The sequence below is a fragment of the Canis lupus genome, chromosome 20 (assembly GCF_011100685.1).
Source record: "Canis lupus familiaris isolate Mischka breed German Shepherd chromosome 20, alternate assembly UU_Cfam_GSD_1.0, whole genome shotgun sequence".
Taxonomy (NCBI): Eukaryota; Metazoa; Chordata; class Mammalia; order Carnivora; family Canidae; genus Canis; species Canis lupus.
The window spans coordinates 38,170,924-38,191,361 of NC_049241.1; the positions used below are offsets into that span (position 1 = coordinate 38,170,924).

A 20,438-nucleotide genomic window follows, 5' to 3' on the forward strand; every position below is an offset into this window, starting at 1 on the left:
CCTTGTGCTGGTCATTTGCCAGATCCAGTCCCCAGTCTTCCCCAGTGCTCCACCTCCCAGGGAACTGTACTTCCCAGACTCATTTTCCAGCTGTTTTTTGGGTATATTCGGCTAATAACAGCAGCAGAAGACTGGAAGGTGGAGGAGGGAAGAAGCCAAGCTATTTTCCATCTCACACTCAGCCTGGGTCTCTGGGTCACCTCCTCAGGGGACAGCCTCTCTCTCCTAGAGCAGCCCCCTTTGTGGTTGAGTGCCTGCAGGGAGACCTTGGCCTCTGAGCAGTGGAATACCATTTCATTCCATTATCCCTCCAGCCTAAGAGTGGTAGCAACTTTCTACTGTTGCTGATCCTTGGATGGCCTCCCTATCCCCTTTGGTAGTTCAGTTCCTTGTCTCTATCATATTCTTCCTTGTCTGGAATCCCTAGGGTGATTTCAGCTGTGCTGACTGGATTTTTAAGAATTTATTTAAATTCAATTAATTAACATATAGTGCATTATTAGTTTCAGAGGTAGAGTTCAGTGATTCATCACTTGAATATAACACCCAGTGCTCATTACATCTTGTGCCCTCCTTAGTGCCCATCATCGAGTTACCCCCCCTACCTCCTGCTGATTGGATCTTGATTGTCACAGCCTCCAGTCCACTCTATACAACGACTGAAGTGGATCCTTCTAAAATTCGATCATGTCATGACCCTGCTGTAATCCCTTTAAGAGCTTCCCACGATCAGGTTAGACTCTCACCTCCTTGGTGCCCAGGTGGCCTTATCTCCACCTCTCTGAGGTCACACTCTTTGCTAACCATACCTTCCAGCCATAGCAGTCATCTTGCTGGTCCTGCACTATGTCAAACCAGTTTCCATTTCAGGATCTTCATATGTGCTGTTGTCTCTGACAGAACACACTTCTTTCAGCTCTGTCCAGAACTTGGTCCCTCCCTCACCTAATTCAAGGCGCTATTTGAGAGATGCCTTTGGTGACCATCTTTCCAAAAATCCCCCCACCTTCCCATCACTAATTCTTTACCCTGCCTTATTTTTTTTCTTGACACTTTTCCTACTTGAGAAATTTCATATCTCTGCACATGCTTGTTTAGAGTCTGTTGTATTAGCCTATAAGCTCTAGGGGAGCAGGGATTCTGTCTTTGTCTGTGCCCGTAGAACCCACCCCAGGCACATGATCAGCACTGTACAGAGCTAGATGATAGAGCCACCAGGGCCTGAGCCTCCAAATTTGACTCATTTCCTGCTGGAATTTGAGGGGCCTGGTCCAATTCTCTGTTATTCAGATGAGAAAACTGGTGCCCAGAGAGGTGAGGAATGTGTCCCAGATCACACAGCTGAGTTGTACCTGGAACCCAGGTCACTGGCTTCCTGGGCTCTTTCTACACAGGTACCACTTCCTGTGCTTGGCCACAACTTAAACGTGGGCCTTTGCCTCTAGGAGGTAAAGCTGGATTATTGAGGTTTTGGTTCGGAATAAGAGGAAGTCCAATGCCTTCCTTTTTCCTCTTCTCCCTGCCCAGCTGGGCCTACGGGCTTGGGGCAGTGCCTAAACCACCTGGGTCTGAGAGGGGTCAGCAGGGGTCAAGTGCGAATGGCAAATGAGAAAAGTAGACTGGGTAGATGATAGGGAGGGATGGAGGTGATAGTGGGTTGGAGAGGGCATGCTCGCTCCAAAGTAGTCCAACTAAATTAAAAATGGAGGGATAATCATAAATAAATAAAAATTTAAAAATTAAAAAAAAAAAATGGGAACCCTGGGTGGCGCAGTGGTTTAGCGCCTGCCTTTGGCCCAGGGCACGATCCTGGAGACCCGGGATCGAATCCCACGTCGGGCTCCCAGTGCATGGAGCCCGCTTCTCCCTCTGCCTATGTCTCTGCCTCTCTCTCTCTCTCTGTGTGTGACTATCATAAATAAATAAAAATTTAAAAAAATTAAAAAAAATTTAAAAATGGAGGGATAATGAAACACTCTGTATTTATGTTTCTGTGGGTTTTTTTGGTTGTTGTTTTCTTTTCTTTTCTTTTAATTTGCACAAAGAAATGCAGGCAGGATAAACCAGAAACTACAGCAAGTGGGTGGGAATGGAGTAAAAGGCTAGAGAAGAATGTTCTTCTGAGCACACATTTTCGTCCAAAGGATTAGACTTTTTGAAACTATGTTAATGTTCTATGTATTGAAAAAATCAATCAATGAAGATAAGGAAAAACACCTAAAAGTTATGAACAGAAACAAATGAACCTACCTATACTTCAAATGTATAACAACAATACTGGAGAGAAATAAACAGCTCATCTAAGTAATATTTGAACCTGTGCTCAAACTGCTACTTTGACCACTGACCCTTAGCCTAAAAGTTAAATCTTGAAGAAGATTCAGTACATCTTTTTTTTTTTTTTTTTTTTAAATTTTTTTAATTTTATTTATGATAGTCACAGAGAGAGAGAGAGAGAGAGGCAGAGACACAGGCAGAGGGAGAAGCAGGCTCCATGCACCGGGAGCCTGACGTGGGATTCGATCCCGGGTCTCCAGGATCGCGCCCTGGGCCAAAGGCAGGCGCCAAACCGCTGCGCCACCCAGGGATCCCAAGATTCAGTACATCTTGAGCTCAACTTACAAAGTTTGTTTTTCACAATGGTTTGAGTGTAGCAATTCTAAAACTCCTTTTTGTATGGGATTAGGCAATAAGTAAATTTATTAAGGTTGATGGAAACCAAGATTATTACTGTTAGAGAAAGGAGGCATTTTATTTTTATTTTTATTTTTTGAAAATATTTTATTTATTTATTCATGAGAGACACACACACAGAGAGGCAGTTAGACATAGAGGGAGAAGCAGGCTCCCCGCAGGGAGCCCAATGCAGGACTCAATCCCAGGACCCTGGGATCATGCTCTAAGCCGAAGGCAGAAGCTCAACCACTGAGTCACCCAGGCATCCCAGAAAGGAGGCATTTTAAATATACATTTGGGGACGAATGGAAGAACCCTGTGGTGTTGGATTGGAATTGGAGAAATAGATATGGGTAGATGTATTCACATATACGTATTTCCTGGCTATTTTTACTATGAGGATTTAAAAGCAATGACACCCCAGAACCAAGAAGCATACCTACTACCCAAATCTTGGATGTTTCATACCATTTCCTGCTCTAGAGAACCAGAGCTCCTTGAAGAAATGGCTGGTTTGCGTGAGATGAGCCTGGAACATCTTGAGATGCCAGAAAGTAAGGAAGTGCTCAAAAAATGATGTAGATCTGGAAGTCAGCTTGAAAGACTTTTTGCTGGCAAAATCTGGGACATTTTGAAGATCAACATTACAGTAATGGATTAGAACCCATTGCATAAGAATCCACAAGTCCATAAGGATAATAAAGAAAGACAGTAATTAATAAATGCAAGAGAAAATGATGGAATTAGGTAACTGTTGTTTGCAACTATCTTAGCAAAAATTGATCTAAGTCGTCGATTTCGGGTAAAAATCTTCAATGCATATTAAAGCTAGTGGTGAAAGTCCAGGATGGATATGAAAATATTTTCCCATGGAAATACCTCAAAATATTTTCCCATTTATTACTGATTAATTATACCTCACAATATTTTCCCATGGATTACTGATTAATTACAAACAGGAGAAATGGTGACTTCCCAATGGAGACACCTGGTGGACACCCTCTTAAGAGATCAAAATTAACGTCACCTGTGGCTATAATGCACTGAGAACACACCATGTAGGTCACATTCCTGCCCCAACTGCAATGCCTGAAGCTGATCATAACAAAACATTAGACAAATCCAAATCTCGAGATATTCTGTAAAACAACTGGCCTGTCTCCTTCATCATCAAGAATGTCAAAGTTATGAAGGGAGAAGAAGGGCTGAGGAATGGTTTCAGGCTGAAGGAGACACATGAGGCATGACAACTAAATGTAATGTGTGATCCTGGACCAGTCCCAGACCTGCTCTCTAGCACCTGCACCCCCATTTGGGGACAGAGTTACCTGAGGGGGGGGACTGGTGTTCCCATCATGATTGTAGAGCAGTACCCCTTGGGTAAATGCTGAACTTATTAATAATATTCACATATGATACACGTGGATGTTTGGGCCGAGACATGAGGAATGCTTGATTTGCCCAGTTGTGTCTGGGCTAAAATGCAGAATCACCACGTGGGTCCCCAAATGCCCAACAGTTCTGAATTGGTGAGAGTCTCCTTTGAAAGCTCAAGGATCAGGAGGCCCGTTGTTGCAGACACAGATGTAGATCGGTGTGTGTGTGTGTGTCCCACATCAACCTTGTGAGTGCTCACTCCCTAGTGTGGGGTTAGGGCTGCTGTGTGGTGTGGTGGGTTTCCGACAAGAGGGAAGGAGAGCCAGGCCTTGTGCAGCTGCAGCACAGACAAGCAGAGACCAGGGAGTGAGCAGATACAATATTTAATAAACTTGGTATATATGCTTTGAAGTTCAGCCTACCTTGGTGCTCACACCTCTCGGACAGACAGTCTGGGGCAGGGCGGACAGCCTGGGTGGATGTGGGATTCCATCCATTCTCAGCCTGTGCTCCTCTAACTTGAATGGGCTGCTGTATCTGTGCCCCAGTAACAATGGCAGTCCATCACACCCAACACCTTAGGAGGCGAGACTCTGGAGCCATAGCCATGCCACGGCTAGCAAGGATTGGAGCGAGGGGGGGAATCACTGTCTGGGACATAAGAGGGAGATTTGGGGGCACCAGAGATGGGCAGGAAGGATGACAGTCTGGCCACCAGTAGGCCCCAGGCAAGGGGCAGGGGTAGGCAGACGGTTCAGAGGTGAACCTCCAGCAGGTAGCGCAGGTGACACTGGCTCTCCTGGTAGATGAGATACTCGCTCTGGAAGAATCTGGAGCTGCTGAACTCTGCACAGGGCACAGGCTGGCCCTGGGGCACCACCACTCGCTGGCCGTCCAGCTCTAGCTCGGTGTCCTGGGATGGATCTACAGGTATAGCAAGGGCCACAGGTGACTCAAGGGTCACTGATCCTCAGCTTCACCAATAAGTTCTGCCCCCTATGCTCCCCACTCTGCCACAGGGAACCCCTGCTCCTTCCCACCTTGCAGTCTCCAAACCACTGCGCAGGCTGGGCCTTCTGCTTGGAATATCCTCTTAATTCCTCTGCCTGGGAAATGCCTACTTACTTTTTTTTTTAAAAGATTTTATTTATTTGTTCATGAGAGACACACAGAGAGAGGGGCAGAGACACAGGCAGAGGGAGAAACAGGCTCCATGCAGGGAGCCCGATATGGGACTCGATCCTGGGACTCCAGGATCAGGCTCTGAGCTGAAGGCAGGTGCTAAACCGCTGAGCCACCCAGGCGTCCCTGCCTACTTACCTTTTGATGCTCAGTCATTGACACCTTTTCTTTGAAGCCCTCCTGGATGCTCAGGAGTGATGTATTGAATCAGCAAAGGTTTGTGAATGACATAGTAGGGAAGCCTCGTTCTTCTCGTTCCCCACCACTGCCCCTCCCCTGCCCACCTCCTCCCTGAAAGTTTCCCGGTCCCCTAGCTCAGCCCCAGGCCTTTATCCTCAGGCATGTCCAGCTTTTCAGGACCCACCAGGCTCTGTGGAGCCTCGGGCAATGACGCTGTCGAAGCCAGGGGGTGGCTGCTTCAAGCTGGGGTCGTCGATGGTGATGTGGTGCTCTCTGCCCAGTGCCACCTCACCCAGGAACATGTAGCCAATTTGGTGGGCTCCGCAGGATATGCCAGTAACTGGGGGACACAGAGAAGCTCAACATGGGCAGCTTGGCCCTCCTATCTGACTTCCTGTCCCCCACTCTGCTGCACTATTATCTCCTCTGGCTTTGTTGACTCAGCCCAGAAAAGTGCCCACTCTTCCTGCATCCTTAAAAACACCCCCTTGTCCTGGCTGTGCTCCCTCCCACCCGCTCCCCCATTCCTTGGATCCCTGAGAGCAGGCCTCTGCAGCCCCTGCCCCTCACGCCAAGGTCAGTTATGAGTCCCAGTGGCTAAATCCAGGGTAGATGCCTTCTCTCTCTGGCCAGCTCTGCTGATTTCGCCACTGGTATCCTCTGCCCCTTACCTGGGGACCCCCTTGCACTGGCTCTCCCAAGGCCACCCTCTACTCCTTCCTAGGCTCCTCTGTTCTGGTGGACTCCTTGCCCTGGGCAACCTCAGATATCCTAGAACATCATCACCTCCATCCAGCCTGGCTCTCCTGGCTCAGTGGGAGGTAGGAGTCTCCAATGATGCGCTGGCTGAGAATCCAGTCTGGGGAGGTGGTCTTAGTGAGGACACCTCTGGACAGAAACTTGGGGATGATGAGAGATACCTCCGGCCCTGTCACACAAGCTTCCCATCTCACTTCTCATGCATTCCTCTCACGGATACTCTCTTCCCCCACCTCCACTGCCTGGGCTGGATGCCTATCACATCTGGCCTGGGTGAGAGCATGGCTTCCGTGCACCTCTGGCCCAGTGGCCCTCCCCATGGCTACAGCCACTGAGATGCTCTATATACAAGTCTGGTTAGGGTCCCCATCACTCCCTGGATAAACTCCAGCCCCCTGCCTACACCAGGCATTTGCTTGGATCTTTATCATCAGGCTGTGCTCAGAGGTCCTGACCTGCTGCAGCCTTCCAGGGTTTGTGCTTCTGGCTTCTTCACCTCCAAGCGTCCTCTTTCACTACCTTCCCCCGCCCCCACCTGTGGCTGGCTCACTCATCCTGAGGGTGATCTGCATCACCTTCTCTGGGAAGGGAAGCTGCCTGCCACTTCTAACCTATCCCTGGCCACTGCCCTCACTTTGAGTTCCCCCAGTCCCCGGGGAGCCCCACTGAGCACTCTAGTCAGTAGCCATTCAAAGATTCCTCTCCCAGATCCACCACAAGCTGGGAAAGCACTAGGGCTAGTCCCCCTGGGGGTTGGCCCCGAGAGATACCTCACCATAGCCAGCCGACTTGCTGTTCTCTGAGGCAAAGTAGATGCCCTTGCCAACGCGGCCGCCAGAATGTGGCATGATGCGGAGCCCACTGGCAAGGATGGCGGCCACCACCGCCACGTTGGTGCCATGCCACAGTAGCTTTCGATTACTCAGCTTGGAGTGGGCCTGGAACCTATCTCCCTTCAGGGGAAGGAGGTGGAAACAGGGAGCATCACATTATCCAAGCTCAGGTGCTTCTCCCCACTGTTCAGAGGGCATGAGCGAAGCAAAAGGCCCCTGTGGCCAGTGACATATACTCATGCACACATACGCAAGGCCTGGGTCTGGCGGAAGCTGATGAGTTGCTACACCGACTTGTTAATGGGCACATAAGCTAGGGACAGGTAGTGAGGGAAATGGGTTGGGGGGGATACTTTCCCTTACCTCCCCTTCTCGGTTCACTTTCCAAATGTGTTGAAGAGCAGGGCACCGGTAGGTGCCACCAGTCTTTTCTAAATAGGTATGTATCACCTGCAGGAAAAGCAGAAGCTAGTTGCCAAGGGTGAGAGATGTGTGGACAAACCCCCACTGGTGCTTCCAGTCCCAGAGCTCTCCTCAGGCCCTACAGACACAGGGAGAGAAGGCCAAGGGCAAGCGGCTCTTCTGCACACCAGGAGGGCAGATGGGCAGAGGGACAGTGCCTACTGTTGTCCTGGCTCCTCTGTGGGACATGGCCCACCTTGTACTCGGGTTCCTCTGGGTCCAGCAGCTGGAGCTGGCACTTAAGGAGCTGGTAGTCTCGGTCCAGGGGGTGTGGCACCTCCTCCACCTTTTCCTCTTCAGGGGATGCCTGCAGGGTCTGGGCCAGCTCGATGTCTGCCAGCACCTACAGTGATGGACGCTGACAGCTTGTCTGCCTAATTCAATCCCAGCCTCCTCCCTCCCACACGACCTGGGGCCCCAGCCACCTGACCTGTGCACTCCCACCACATCTATCCGGCTGGTCCTCCCCTCCCCTGTCCTTCCAGCTACCCATTCAGTCCGCCTATCTGGGCCTCCTTGGCCATCTGTCCCCCATCTCCCTTGCCCAGTCTGTCTGTCTGCCCTGCTGCCTGCCTGCTTGCCAAACCTCACCAGCAGCATGTCCTTTTTGGCCTGCAGAAGCTCAGGGGAGTTGATGGGCGGGGGCCGGTTGCGGCTGAAGTTGTGGGGAATGACAGTGTAGAAGTGGGAGGACAGCTCCTCCAGGTTGGGGCCACCATCCGTGGGGGCTTTCAGGGCCAGCTCCAGAGCCTCCAAAGCCTCGAAGCCCCGTGCAATCTGCTGCTTGCTCAACTTCCCTAGGGGCATCTTCTTTACATCTAATGGGTGGAGAGAGTGGGGGAGACTCAGCCCTGTAGTCCTGCCACCCCCGTGGCCCCTGCCTCCTGACTGGCCCCTCTCTCCTCACCCAGGTTCATGAGGGTCATGGCATTCTTGAACATGTCCTTGCTGAAGATGTTGGTGATGAGCTTCTGTGTGGGTGCGTCCAGGGAGCAGGGCCGTACCCGCTGAACTATGTTCCTCACTGAGCCTCCATCCACCTAGAGGTAGAGGGCGTGGATGGGCAGGAGCAGCTGGGCACAGCCAAAGCAGAACCTGGCATTAGAGACTGGCCACATTGAGGCCAGAGAGGGGAGGTGTATGCCCGAGGTCACACAGCCGGGCAGTGGCAGAAGCCAACTGGCTGGGTCTCTCCTTCCAGTCCCCTCCCTCATACTGGGGCCCACCAACACACTTCCTGGCCATTTCACCTTCACCACGGCCTCCTGGGCCTCATCTTCTCCTTGTACTTCGATGAGTGTGTACTTGCCCGGGTGGGCCACAAAGTGGTCCCGCTCCACCCATCTGTTCTTGGTCTTGTCCTGAAATTTCTTCTCAAAGTCCTTCTTTGCATCCTCCAGCAACACAAAGTAGCTGAGCTTCGACTGGCCCACCTCTCCCTGCAACCAACAGCCTCAGGCAGCAGGGCAGGCAGGGGGTGCGGGTGCCTGCCACAGTTGCCCACTGTGAAACATCTGGTTGGCCTCAGCTGTGCCAGGCCCTGTGCCAGGAGCCCCTGGGCATTCAGAGGTGGAGAGAGGGTGCAGGCAGTTGCCGAGTGAGCTGTGGGGACCCTGGTGAGCAGGGGTGGGGAAGGTGGGTCCAGGATGGCAAGGTGGCACTCACCACGCGGCCCCAGCGGTTCCAGCAGGCGAAGCGGTCCCCCTCTTCCAGCAGCTGGATGATGTAGAACTTGTTGTTGTTTCTTCCAATGTTGGTCTGATTCAGGGTGCAGGCGTAGTCTTCATGCACCTAGGGCCGGAGGGGGGTGGTGCTCTGGGGAGGGCAGGCCAGCCTGGACGGCCCTCAGATGGAACAGGTGGGAGAGCAGGCCGTAGGGAGGGCAGGCCACACAGTGACAGGGGTTTGAGGGGAACAGCAGTCAGGATGCACTGGGACATCCAGGGGAGGCTCTATCAGGAAAGGCTTGAGGTCATGGTTCTGCCCTGGGGGCCACAATCTGAGGGAACATGACTAAACTCAGTTGGGGGAAGTTCTGGGAGGATGTGGCTGTACCCTGTGTCAGGGAATCAGAGGGAGACACTGCTTCTGCCCTGGAGGTCTGACAGGACACCACTCTGCCATGCAAAAGGGATCTCAGTGGTACATGGCCCTCTGGGGCTGCTTTAGGGGTTACAGGTGAGCCCTGGGGAGACTAAGGAGGTTGAAATCCTGTCTTAAGTATGGCAGGTGGAGGCCTGAGAAGCTTGGAGGCTTACCCTAGGGTCTGAGGAGCAGACATGACTTGCCTGGATCTGATGGGCTATAACCCTACATGACCGTTGGGGTCTCAGGGAAACATAGCTTCTTGGGAGCCTGAGCTACCTGGCCAGAGCCGAGGCCCAGTGAGGAGGGGGACTGGTCTGAGTGTATTTGTACCTAGGCTCCAAGTCTGGAAGGGGACGACAGATTACCTGGGTCTGAGGGTTGTGGCTGAGCGGGCATGCTGGGTCCACTCGGACTACGTGCTTCTCTGTGGGTGCAGCTCTGAGGGCCTCGGCAGTGGAGCGGAAGCTGTCCTCCTCCTCTGCACCCTGCCGCCCCTTCTTTTTTTCAGGGCCCTCCTGTTGCACCTGGGGCTTGCGCTTTGGAGCCATGGCTCTTCTGGGGCACAAAGAGGGCCCTCAGGCCTTCATGGCCTCTGCATCCCACCTGGCTGGCACAGCACCAACGTGCCCCACTCTGGGTTTGCTCTTTTGGTGACCCTCTCCCCATTGCCTCCCCCCTGACTCCATCTCTCCATTCTCTAAGCCAGACCAAAACCAGCTCTCTGTACCAGTCCCCTTTCCCTTTTCCCATTCGCATGGGCCAGGCCAGGACCCTGTCCAGTCTGCCCCAGAGCCTCGGAAGAATGGTTCCCTATTCTCTTTAGCAATCCAGTGTCCTGATGAGGGAGGAAAAGTGAGGAGAATCTCTTCTTGCTTCTGGTCTCCTCCTCCCTCCAGAGCACTCCCTGGGTATTGCCCGCTCCGCCCCTGTCTCAGCTGACTCAGATGGACGTGGCATGGCTGCTGGGCTGAGTCACCCCAACTATGGAGGAGAGTGGGCAGCAGCTCCCAAGGGCCACACTCCCGAGGCCAGATCTGTCCCTCTAGAACTTGGGACCCTGCGGCCCAGAAATCCTTCCCAAGGGGTTTAAAAGTTCTGGGGTGCCAGTCAGGGTCTGAGACCAGTGGGCCAGCACCAGCACCACCCTGTCCTGCCCTGCCCTGCCCTGCCCTGCCCTGCCCTGCAGGGGGCTGTGGGCAGGGCCATAGGGCACTCACCTAAAAGAAGGAGGGACCTGGGAGAGATGGCAGCCACGGATCTAGTATCAGGACCCCCAGCAGTTCCGGTTCTAGGGCCTTCTCCAGCAACCCTCTGTAACCTTAGGCGTGACTTGGGGCAGTGATCTCCCTACAATCGCCAGGGGTGGGGCAGGGGCAGCGCAGGGGTGGGGGTGTGGTTTTCCAGCTATCTGGCCACCAGTCAAGTGAGTCAGAGGCTGGACTAGCGGAGCCCAGCAGCCTGTCCCACGGACCGCTGGACACTCGACCGGGAGAGCCAGCGCAGCCCAGGAGGCTGACGCGTCCCTCGCGCCGCTTGAGTGGCCCGAGGCACGCAATACGTGTCCGCCGGCTGCCCCGTGACCTTGGGCCCAGGTGCGGGCATCGCCTCCCTCTCCTCCGGGCTGCCTACGTTTCCTCGCCGTTACCTAGTGCCAGGCTGGTTCACCCTAGCTCCCGCCCCCGACGGGGAGGAGCCCCGCTGCGAGACTCGGGGCGCTGCATCTCTGACGCCCCCCAGCGTCCAAGGGCCGCAAACACAGAGAAGGCGCTTCTGGTCCGGCCCGCCCCTTGGTCGCCAGCCCGCAGCAGGGCGCAGGCGCCGCAGCTTTGGGCCGGAAGCGCCCGAGGAGGCTTGGAGCCCGGAGGAAGCCTTGGAGGCGGGGCCACAAGCGCTTATCCTATGGGCGCCTGGGGGCGGGACAGAGCGTACAGAGGCAGCCAATGGGGCCGTGGGAGGCGGGACCCGCGGGGCACTGGGAGCCTATCCGGGCGCGGAGTCCTGCCAGACCTCCGGGGCTAGCAGCCACGTGAGTTCTCCGTGGCGGCCGCTGCGCTCGCGGTGGGCAGCATGTCGGCGGCGGCGGCGGCTCGGAAGCGGGGAAGGCCGGCCTCGGGGGCCGCGGCCGGTGCGGGGGCCGGCAAGCGGCGGCGAAAGGTGAGCCTGAAGCTTCTGCGGGCCACAGTCAGCCCCGCCGCCGGGACCAGCGTCGTCCGCCCCGGGACACCCGGGCCCCGGGCGCCTCCGCGGCCCTTTTTTCGGGACCCTAGCTGGAGTCGGCTTCGTTCCTCTCTCCGGGGGCCAGGTCCTGAAAGACCTTGCACTGGAGCCGGCGGGGGCGGGGGCGGGGGCGGGGAGGCCACTGCCTTTCCTAGTCCGGCGGCTCTCGAGAGATCGGAAGGCGCGCTTGGTCAGTGCCCGGTGGTTGGGACCCCGGACTAACGAAAGGATCATTTAATTCTCAGGCCGACTCTGCCGGGGACCGGGGCAAGTCCAAGGGAGGCGGCAAGATGAATGAGGAGATTTCCAGCGACTCTGAGAGTGAGAGGTGAGCTCTCTCCCACCTGGAGGAAGGGAACACTGAGGCTCATAGTGTATGGAAGACTCAGGGAGTCGGGGCAGAGCTGGGCCTTTTCGGCTCCTAGGTCTTGGCTCTTCCCTCCAGTTCTGAGCCTGATAGTAGGACTCGTCTTAAGGAGATTGAGAAGTTTCCTCTCCTTTCCCGGCAGGGTCTCTGTGTGGGGAGAACCCCCAGTCCCAATGGGAGACCAGTGAGACCTCCCTGGTTCACGGCAGGGACAGGTGCACAAGCTGGACGGGCTGGTATGGGGAGAGGCATGCAAGAAATGCTTGCTAGTTCTTCCATCTGTTTTCCCACAATGTCAAATTGCTGTTCTCAACATATGCCAGGCACTGGCTTTACTGTTGACAATGCAGAGGTAAGCAGGCAGGTGAAGACAAAATGGGTTGTAATGAAGTGGGTATTCTTCAGCTCTGTGTTCTGGAGACAGGGAATGGGACATTTAAATAGGGCCTGGGGAGATAAGGAGGAATCTGTCAGATAAGGAAGGGCAGGGAGGACATTCAGGGAGCAGAGAAAAGTCTAGGGCTTTACATGTGCCCAAGTGGGAGATGGACAGGTTGGAAAGGCAGGTGTTGGCCGCATCCAGGTTGTGGAGGGCTTTGAATACCTCCATTCTGCAGGTGACAGGGGTGAGACATGTTGCAGGGTTTCAGAGGAAGTTAACAAGGTACCACGCCTGAGCCTGTGGAATGGAGGCCATCATACCAGGGAATCCTGGGGCCTTCCTTAGAGTTGACTTTAGAAATTCAGCTTCTAGGGACACCTGGGTGGCTCAGCGGTTTAGCGCCGCCTTCAGCCCAGGGAATTAAAAAAAAAGTTCCATAGTTTTCCTGATCCTGGAGTCCTGGGATCGAGTCTCACATCTGGCTCCCTGCATGGAGCCTGCTTCTCCCTCTGCCTGTGTCTCTGCCCGTCTCTCTGTGTCTCTCATGAATAAATAAAAAAAATCTTAAAAAAAAAAAGAAAAAGAAATTCAGCTTCTAACATTGAGCACAAGTTGGCCTTAACATGGTCACAGGAAGACTTCACATACTTACTTTTAAGATCACTGTGGGTAGCAGTGTGCCTGGCCCTGTGCCGAACACTTTTAAATGTTTAAAAAATGTGTTGTGGGGCAGCCCCAGTGGCACAGCGGTTTAGTGCCACCTGCGTCCCAGGGCGAGATCCTGGAGACCTGGGGTCGAGTCCCACGTCAGGCTTCCTGCATGGAGCCCGCTTCTCCCTCTGCCTGTGTCTCTGCCTCTTTCTCTCTGTGCCTCTATGAATAAATAAATAAAAAAAAATCTTAAAAAAAATGTGTTGTGAATGTATGAGATACAGAAGAATCAATGAAATGTATTTGGACCATAGGGGGCAATGGTGAGATGATGAACCTCCGTGCACCCACCACTTAGGAATTTAGAGGCCCCAACTCTGCATTCCTGACTTAATTGTTTCTTTGGTTTTCTCCTTCCTTCCTTCCTTCCTTCCTTCCTTCCTTCCTTCCTTCCTTCCTTCCTTCCTTCCTTCCTTCCTTCCCTCCCTCCCTCCCTCCCTTCTTCCTCTTCCTCCTTCTTTTTCTTTTCATTTTCTTAACCAGGTATAATTTACATACAGTAATATTCACTTTCTTTAGTGTACAGTATGTGAGTTTTGACAAACACATATAGTGGTGTAACTACCACCACTCTGAAGGTGTGGAAGGGTTTCATCATGCGCTAGAACCCCTCCTGCCACACACAACACTCCCACCCCCCCTCCTTTGGAGTCCATGCCCCCCTCCCTCTAGCCCCTGCTGACTACTGTCGCTAGAGTTTTGCGTTTTCCAGGATGTCATATGATTATATGCTTCTTTTCCTTTTTTTAAAGATATTATTTATTTATTCATGAGAGAGAAAGAGAGAGAGAGGCAGAGACATAGGGAGAGGGAGAAGCAGGCTCCATGCAGGGAACCTGATGTGGGACTCGATCCCGGGACTCCAGGATCACACCCTGGGCCAAAGGCAGGTGTTAAACCACTGAACCACCCAAGCGTCCCTTCCTTTGCTTTTCTTTATAGAGTTCTATCTCCTACATGTGAACCCCTATACGATAGATTGATTAGTTTGGGTGAATTGAGCAGAAGTTTTAACCATAGATATATACAGGAAGGGCAGAACCAAGCCTGTTGGCTGAAGGCTTGCTGGGCACTGGGTACTAGATGGTCTCTGGGGCCTGGTTCAGCCTTGGCTTCCTTGGCAGTTTCCAAGGTCCCTTCTGGGGACATTGTGGACAAAGTCATAAATGAATCTTGGGGAAGCAGTTGGGCCATTTGACAGATACTAGGTATCTTCAGGCACAAGATCGGGGGATGGTTCCTGTGGCCTGCCTGTAGCTCCCAGGAGCAAGTCTGCGTAGGATGTGTCTTGAGTGAGGTGAGTGCTCTAGCCAGTGCGAATATGAGACATGTAATGGAAAGCTTCACAAGGTCAGGCCAAGACCAGTTATGTTTCACCTGGAATCCTGTCCTCAGGGTAGATGCAGTGAGAGTGAGGTAGGCACGTCCCCAGTGTGTCTGCCTCTTGCTTGGGTCCTTTTTTTTTTTTTAAAGATTTTATTTATTCATGAGAGACACAGAGAGAGAGACAGAGAGAGACAGAGACACAGGCAGAGGGAGAAGCAGGCTCCATGCAGGGAGCTTGACGTGGGACTCAATCCCGGGTCTCCAGGATCATGCCCTGGGCTGAAGGTGGCGCTAAACCGCTGAGCCACCGGGGCTGCCCCTGCTTAGGTCCTTTTATCGGATCTGGGCTGGCCATAGCTCCCCTGTCTGGGGATGCATGGTCTGGGATCTGCCTTTTCTGCTTCCCGTATTGGAGCTCCTGTTCCTTGTCTCCCATGCCTTTGTCATTCCCAGCTGACTGTCTTGTGTTGGGGCACGTCCCTCATCCTGTTGTGAGGCTTAGAGAAGGCCAGTCCTGTGGCAGCTTGTACATCTAACAGTGTCTTCACTGGTCATCGAGGGTTTAACTGGTGTGGCCTTCCAGGGGTTCACACCTTGTGTAAACAGCTCAGTATTTTGTGTATGTGGCTCCTTTGTTGACCACTGTTGCTATTGATTCCAGACCCTTCGTATGTGACCTTTCTTCAACAGCTTGTAGAACCTGCTCTTTCCCTCTAGAGTTAAGAGATTTCACAGTGATCTCTTTGGATTTTGGGTCTCTTTTCACCCTCATGTGAGGACTGGGTGGTTCCTTTCAGTTTGACAAGTTCAGTCTTTGGGTTTTCTGCATATGTAATCGTTGGCTATGAGACGGAGGGGGGTGGTTGAGTGCCAGGGGAAGCAGTGAGGAGGTATGGTCTTAGTGGCTGGAAGAGTGGGGTGAGCCCTCTGAGAGCTATTCCCTTCCTTCCCGCAGCCTGGCTCCTAGGAAGACTGAGGAGGAAGAGGAAGAGGAGCTGGAGGAGACAGCCCAGGAGAAGAAGCTTCGCTTGGCCAAGCTCTACCTGGAGCAGCTCAGGCAGCAAGGTGAGCCCATGCACTGGCAGGCAGGGGCAGGGCCTGTGTCCAAGACCACCTGCTGTGCCCCAGCCGCCTGACGGGTGGCTGAGCAGGTACCTGGTGGATTGCCAGAGCTGCTGGTGTGGGATTTCCTGAAGGAGGGTGGCTGGGAGACTAATGGGCCTCCTGGGGTGGGTCTGACCTTCAGGGGGCTTTAGCCTAATCTCTAAGTAATGGCAGGGGTTAGGCAGGAGGAGATCTCTCCTTTGCCCAAGGCAGCCTGAACTTCCCTTGGGACACAACCCGAGTGTTTGGAGCCCAAGACCAAGGCAGTGGGGTGGGGTGGGAATGGGAAGGGAAAAGTGGAGTCTAGGCCTACATTGACTTGGTCTGGTCTGTCCTTGCATAGAGGAGGAGAAGGCCGAGGCCCGGGCATTTGAGGAGGACCAGGTGGCAGGGCGCCTGAAGGAGGATGTGGTGAGTTGTGGAGGGAAGGCGGTGGGAGAGAAGGGTTGGGCTGGTCCTGCTCTTGGGAGCTCATCCCTCTCCTCTCTGTGCAGCTGGAGCAGAGGGGCAGGCTGCAGAAGTCGGTGGCAAAGGAGGTAAGCGGGCAGGGGACTTTGATGTAAGATTGAAGTGAATCATGGGTCCCACATGGGTAGGTGAGTGAATGGCCTAACTGGGGACTCAGGCTGTGGGGTTTTTGCTCTGGAACTTGGGGGGCACTTAGGCAGACAGAGTCAGGTAAGGGTCTGATGCTTGCAGCCCTGGTCAGGGTGGTGGGAAAGGATGGTGTGTGTGTGTGTGTGTGTGTGTGTGTGTACACGCGTGTGTGCACGTGTGGTGTGTGTGCGAGTGAGTGAGCATCTAGGGGCCTTCTTGTCCTCTGTGGCAGTGACCTCACTCTGCTTGCCCAGATTCAGGGCCCAGCCCCGGCTGACATCCGTGTCTTACGGGGGCACCAGCTCTCCATCACGTGTGTGGTCATCACCCCCGATGACTCTGCCATCTTCTCTGCTGCCAAAGACTGCACCATTATCAAGTGTGAGTGAGCCTGGCTTGGGGGTGCAGACCCGGGGATCTTTTGGGAGGGCTGATCTGTGGAGGAGGGAGTAATCAGGGCAGACTGAGGCCTGGTGGGGGAAGCTTCTGGACATAAGTTTATTCCTAAGGAGGTGTTCTCTGGGTGCCAGTGAAAGCTTCTGCCTAAGAGTGGGGCTTGAGCTCCCCGTCGCTGTCATTGGAGGCGATTGAACAGAGGCAGGATACTGATGAATGGGGATTGGTGCTGTAGGTGGGCAGTTGGAGGACACTTGAGGCTCTGTGCTGTCCTGGGATTGCATCCCGGTCTTCCTGGGTACCCCCCTTCGACAGCTGAGTACTGTTTTCATCCACCCTTAGGAGAAACTGGAAGAACTCGTACCCTTGGTCCTAAGGCACTTTCCTATCCTCTCTGGGGCTTCGTGGCTGCCCTTGGGGGGTTACTGTCACTGGGTGACAGATGAGGAACCTGGGGATTATACAGGGGCTCACGGCAGCCGAGCTGAGTTCTGCTCTGAAGGCACCACTTTCTCCACAGCCCCGTGCTGCCCCTGAGGGGGTTGCCAGCCAGTCCTACCCTCTGTCCCAGTAACTTTCTCTTTCCTGTTGTCAGGGAGCGTGGAGACTGGACGGAAGCTTCACGTGATCCCACGGGCCAAGAAGGGTGTTGAGGGGCAACCCCCCAGCCACAGCAGCCATATTCTCTGCATGGCCATCTCCTCTGACGGCAAGTACCTCGTAAGGCAGTGCTGGCCCCGGGGGGTGGGCGAGAGTCGGGGGCACACATTGGGTGCCTGTGGCCATTGTCCTCATCTCCACAGGCCTCGGGTGACCGCAGCAAGCTCATTCTCATATGGGAGGCCCAGAGCTGCCAGCACCTGTACACTTTCACAGGCCATCGGGATGCCGTGTCGGTAGGAGCTGTGGGCATTTACCAAGCAACCAAGTGGGCCGGGCTGGGGCAATGGGCTGAATGAGGCAGAGGGTGTCCATCCTCAGGGACATAAAGGAGGTGAAGGGGAATTGCGGGGAGACTGAGCTTGCCTAGGGAGTGGGGAGGCTGCTCAGGAGTGCACCGCTGCCTCCCTGGGCTTGTGACGTGCTTTTTAGGAGGAAATCCTCCCCCGGCGAGGACTTCTGTCTCGCCTGCTGTGGTCCAGGTCCACTTTTGCTTCCTGTCCATGTATCTGTAGGGTCTGGCATTCCGCAGAGGAACCCACCAGCTCTATAGCACATCCCATGATCGCTCTGTGAAGGTGTGGAACGTGGCGGAGAACTCCTATGTGGAGACACTGTGAGTGTGCACGGGGAAAGGGTGTGCAGATGCATGTGCCAGTGCACATGGGACCCCATCCTCCCTCTGCCCCCTCTCCCCCTCCAGCTTTGGGCACCAGGATGCCGTCGCTGCGCTGGATGCCTTGAGCAGGGAGTGCTGTGTGACGGCTGGGGGCCGGGACGGGACGGTGCGTGTGTGGAAGATTCCTGAGGAGTCCCAGCTTGTCTTCTATGGCCACCAGTAAGGCTATCCACTGGGCCAGGTCAGGGGAGAGGGGCTGGGGTGGGGCTGTGCCCCTCACTGTTCCTTTTGCCAGGGGCTCCATCGACAGCATCCAGCTTATCAACGAGGAGCACATGGTATCGGGCGCAGATGATGGGTAAGAGCTGCCTTTGGGATGCCTTGCACCACTACCGCTGCTCCTGGACTTGGCTCCAGGAACCTTCCCTTGTGGCAGTGGGATTCCTTTCTGCTGAGTGGCCTTTCTGCCCTACCCCAGCCCCTTGCCAATTATGTTCTTTGTCCACAGCTCTGTGGCCTTGTGGGGTCTCTCTAAGAAGCGGCCGCTCGCCCTGCAGCGTGAGGCCCATGGGCTGCGGGGGGAGCCAGGCCTCGAGCAGCCCTTCTGGGTATCAGCAGTGGCGGCCCTGCTCAACACAGACCTTGTAGCCACAGGTGGGTGCCCTTTGAGGCAGAAAAGAGGGGGTTGCAGGGTGGGCCAGTGCGGGGGCGCTCACTATCTCCCTGACCCCTCAGGCTCCCACAACTCTTGCGTGAGGCTCTGGCAGTGTGGGGAGGGCTTCCGGCAGCTTGAACCTCTCTGCGACATTCCCCTGGTAAGTGGGGCTTGAATGCCTCGCCTATCTTTGCCACACTCCTGAGGCCCTAGAGTTCAGGGCACCTGGGATTAGCCCCTTATTTTTTTTCTTGCCAGAAGGGAGGCTCCTCAGGGCAAGGCTATGACTTGTTATTTTATAGTGCCAGTTCCTACCACAGGGCCTGATAGGAACCCTTCCTCCCTCCTCCACTCCTGTCTCCCCCCACCTCTCCTCTTAAACATTCACCTCCACCCTGTCCTGGGTACAGGGGAACAAGGCTAGGACAGCAGGGCACAGCATGTGCAAAGGCATGGGGGTGTCTGATGCTATGATGGCACCAATGGTGCCAGATTGGGCCCAGGCTAGGGGGTGTGGACACAGGGTGCCCTGAGGGAGATGGCAGGATGGTCGGTAACGTCTGGTGACAGCGCAGGGCTTGGTGATGGCCATGGGGTCTCCGGGACCTCACAGCTGGGAGCCACGCCTTAGGCCACCCCCTGAAACGTGACGTATTTGGCTTTCACTGTCTCCTTAAATCCTCACAAACTGCCTGTGAGGCCAGCGTGATGTTTCCCTCCATCTCACAGACGTGGAGGCTGAGGCCCTGAGGGGTCAGGGACTGATCAGGGGGCCCTGATCTGCTGGGGCAGAGCAGGGATTTAAGCTCCTAGGGCCAAGCCTGTGGCAGTGAGGCCAGGGCTGTGGTGCTAGGGAGGCGTGGCGGGGGGGGGGGGGGGGGCGGGGTAGGGGAAGGTGTGGGAGGGGTCTGTCCTCACATTTTCCCACATCTCTCCCTTTTCTCAGGTGGGTTTTATTAATAGCCTCAAGTTCTCCAGTTCGGGGGATTTCCTGGTGGCTGGGGTCGGGCAGGAGCACAGGTATGAGGCACCCTGGGAGGTGGCACTGGCTGGGCTACCAGATGGGGTGCAGGGGGCTGGGCCTGGCCTCAGCTGCTTCCCTTCTACCCCCTGCAGGCTTGGCCGCTGGTGGCGCATCAAAGAGGCTCGGAACTCCGTCTGCATCATCCCGCTCCACAGGGCCCCCAGGCCCCCTGCGGCAGGCTCCTGACTCCTCTCCCCTTTATTTAAGTCCTTTCTAGACCAGGCCCTGCCCTCTTTGTATTAAAAGCCTCCTCTTTTGGGCTTTGTCTCTTGAAGCTTCTCGACTGGGGAGGGAGGGTGATGGCAGGACTGTGGGGGGGGGGGCAGGGCTCCTACCAGCATCTCTGATGCATAAGGGCTTTCTGTCCTTTCATGGAACCTGGGGATGGAGACCTCATCCACCTCCTGGTCTCTTGAGTATCCTCTGTGACCTTGTTAGGCCAGCTCCCCACCCACTGCTCTGGGCTGCGAGGGGTCAGAAGCTGCAGACCCCTTGGCTAGGGAGCCATGGCTGTCCAGTTATGTACCAGGGCTGGCTGTCAGTCAGAATTGAAATGAAGAAAGCTAGGCCTGCATGTCAGGCTTACCTGGCCCACCCAGGCCAGTTCAGGAAGCTAGAGATGGGTGGGGTAGGGGGATACCACACTGCCTACTACCTGAGGACAAGTGTCAGAGTTGAGAATAGCTCTGCCCTTGGTCTGAATGCCAGCCAGGCTGTCACAAGAATGTTCTTTCTGCTGATTTTATCTATTGGACAATTCACTCCTGCTACTGGCGGAGCCAGGAGAGACAGACCAGAGATGTAGAAGTGCAGGAAAGTATCC

The 20,438-nt window shown here is 54.6% G+C and overlaps 2 protein-coding genes across 7 annotated transcripts; one reads left to right on the forward strand and one right to left on the reverse strand.

The window, feature by feature from the left end:
* Positions 1-4,420: 4,420 nt before the first annotated feature.
* Positions 4,421-11,350, reverse strand: PARP3 (poly(ADP-ribose) polymerase family member 3). 6 transcript variants are annotated; one of them, XM_038566288.1, is made up of 11 exons: positions 11,203-11,350; positions 9,923-10,112; positions 9,135-9,260; positions 8,720-8,908; positions 8,377-8,509; positions 8,061-8,287; positions 7,666-7,812; positions 7,371-7,457; positions 6,950-7,127; positions 5,600-5,755; positions 4,421-4,977 (listed from the first exon to the last, which is right to left on the reverse strand). In XM_038566288.1, exons 2-11 carry the CDS (start codon positions 10,103-10,105, stop codon positions 4,808-4,810), a joined length of 1,596 nt encoding a protein of 531 aa, XP_038422216.1. In that variant the 5' UTR covers positions 10,106-10,112; positions 11,203-11,350; the 3' UTR covers positions 4,421-4,807. The 6 variants fall into 6 exon arrangements, 5 of the variants coding, with proteins under 5 accessions (XP_038422216.1, XP_038422215.1, XP_038422214.1 ...); XM_038566287.1 differs by lacking the exon at positions 11,203-11,350 and adding an exon at positions 10,775-11,120 and having other exon boundaries at positions 9,923-10,109; XM_038566286.1 differs by lacking the exon at positions 11,203-11,350 and adding an exon at positions 10,775-11,120 and having other exon boundaries at positions 9,923-10,160.
* A 259-nt stretch (positions 11,351-11,609) lies between these two features.
* Positions 11,610-19,878, forward strand: RRP9 (ribosomal RNA processing 9, U3 small nucleolar RNA binding protein). Its single transcript, XM_038566289.1, has 15 exons — positions 11,610-11,711; positions 12,020-12,102; positions 15,516-15,625; positions 16,008-16,075; positions 16,159-16,200; positions 16,516-16,642; positions 17,253-17,377; positions 17,461-17,553; positions 17,833-17,933; positions 18,021-18,155; positions 18,232-18,294; positions 18,445-18,590; positions 18,672-18,751; positions 19,538-19,611; positions 19,708-19,878. Exons 1-15 carry the CDS (start codon positions 11,625-11,627, stop codon positions 19,799-19,801), a joined length of 1,428 nt encoding a protein of 475 aa, XP_038422217.1. The 5' UTR covers positions 11,610-11,624; the 3' UTR covers positions 19,802-19,878.
* Positions 19,879-20,438: the final 560 nt, after the last annotated feature.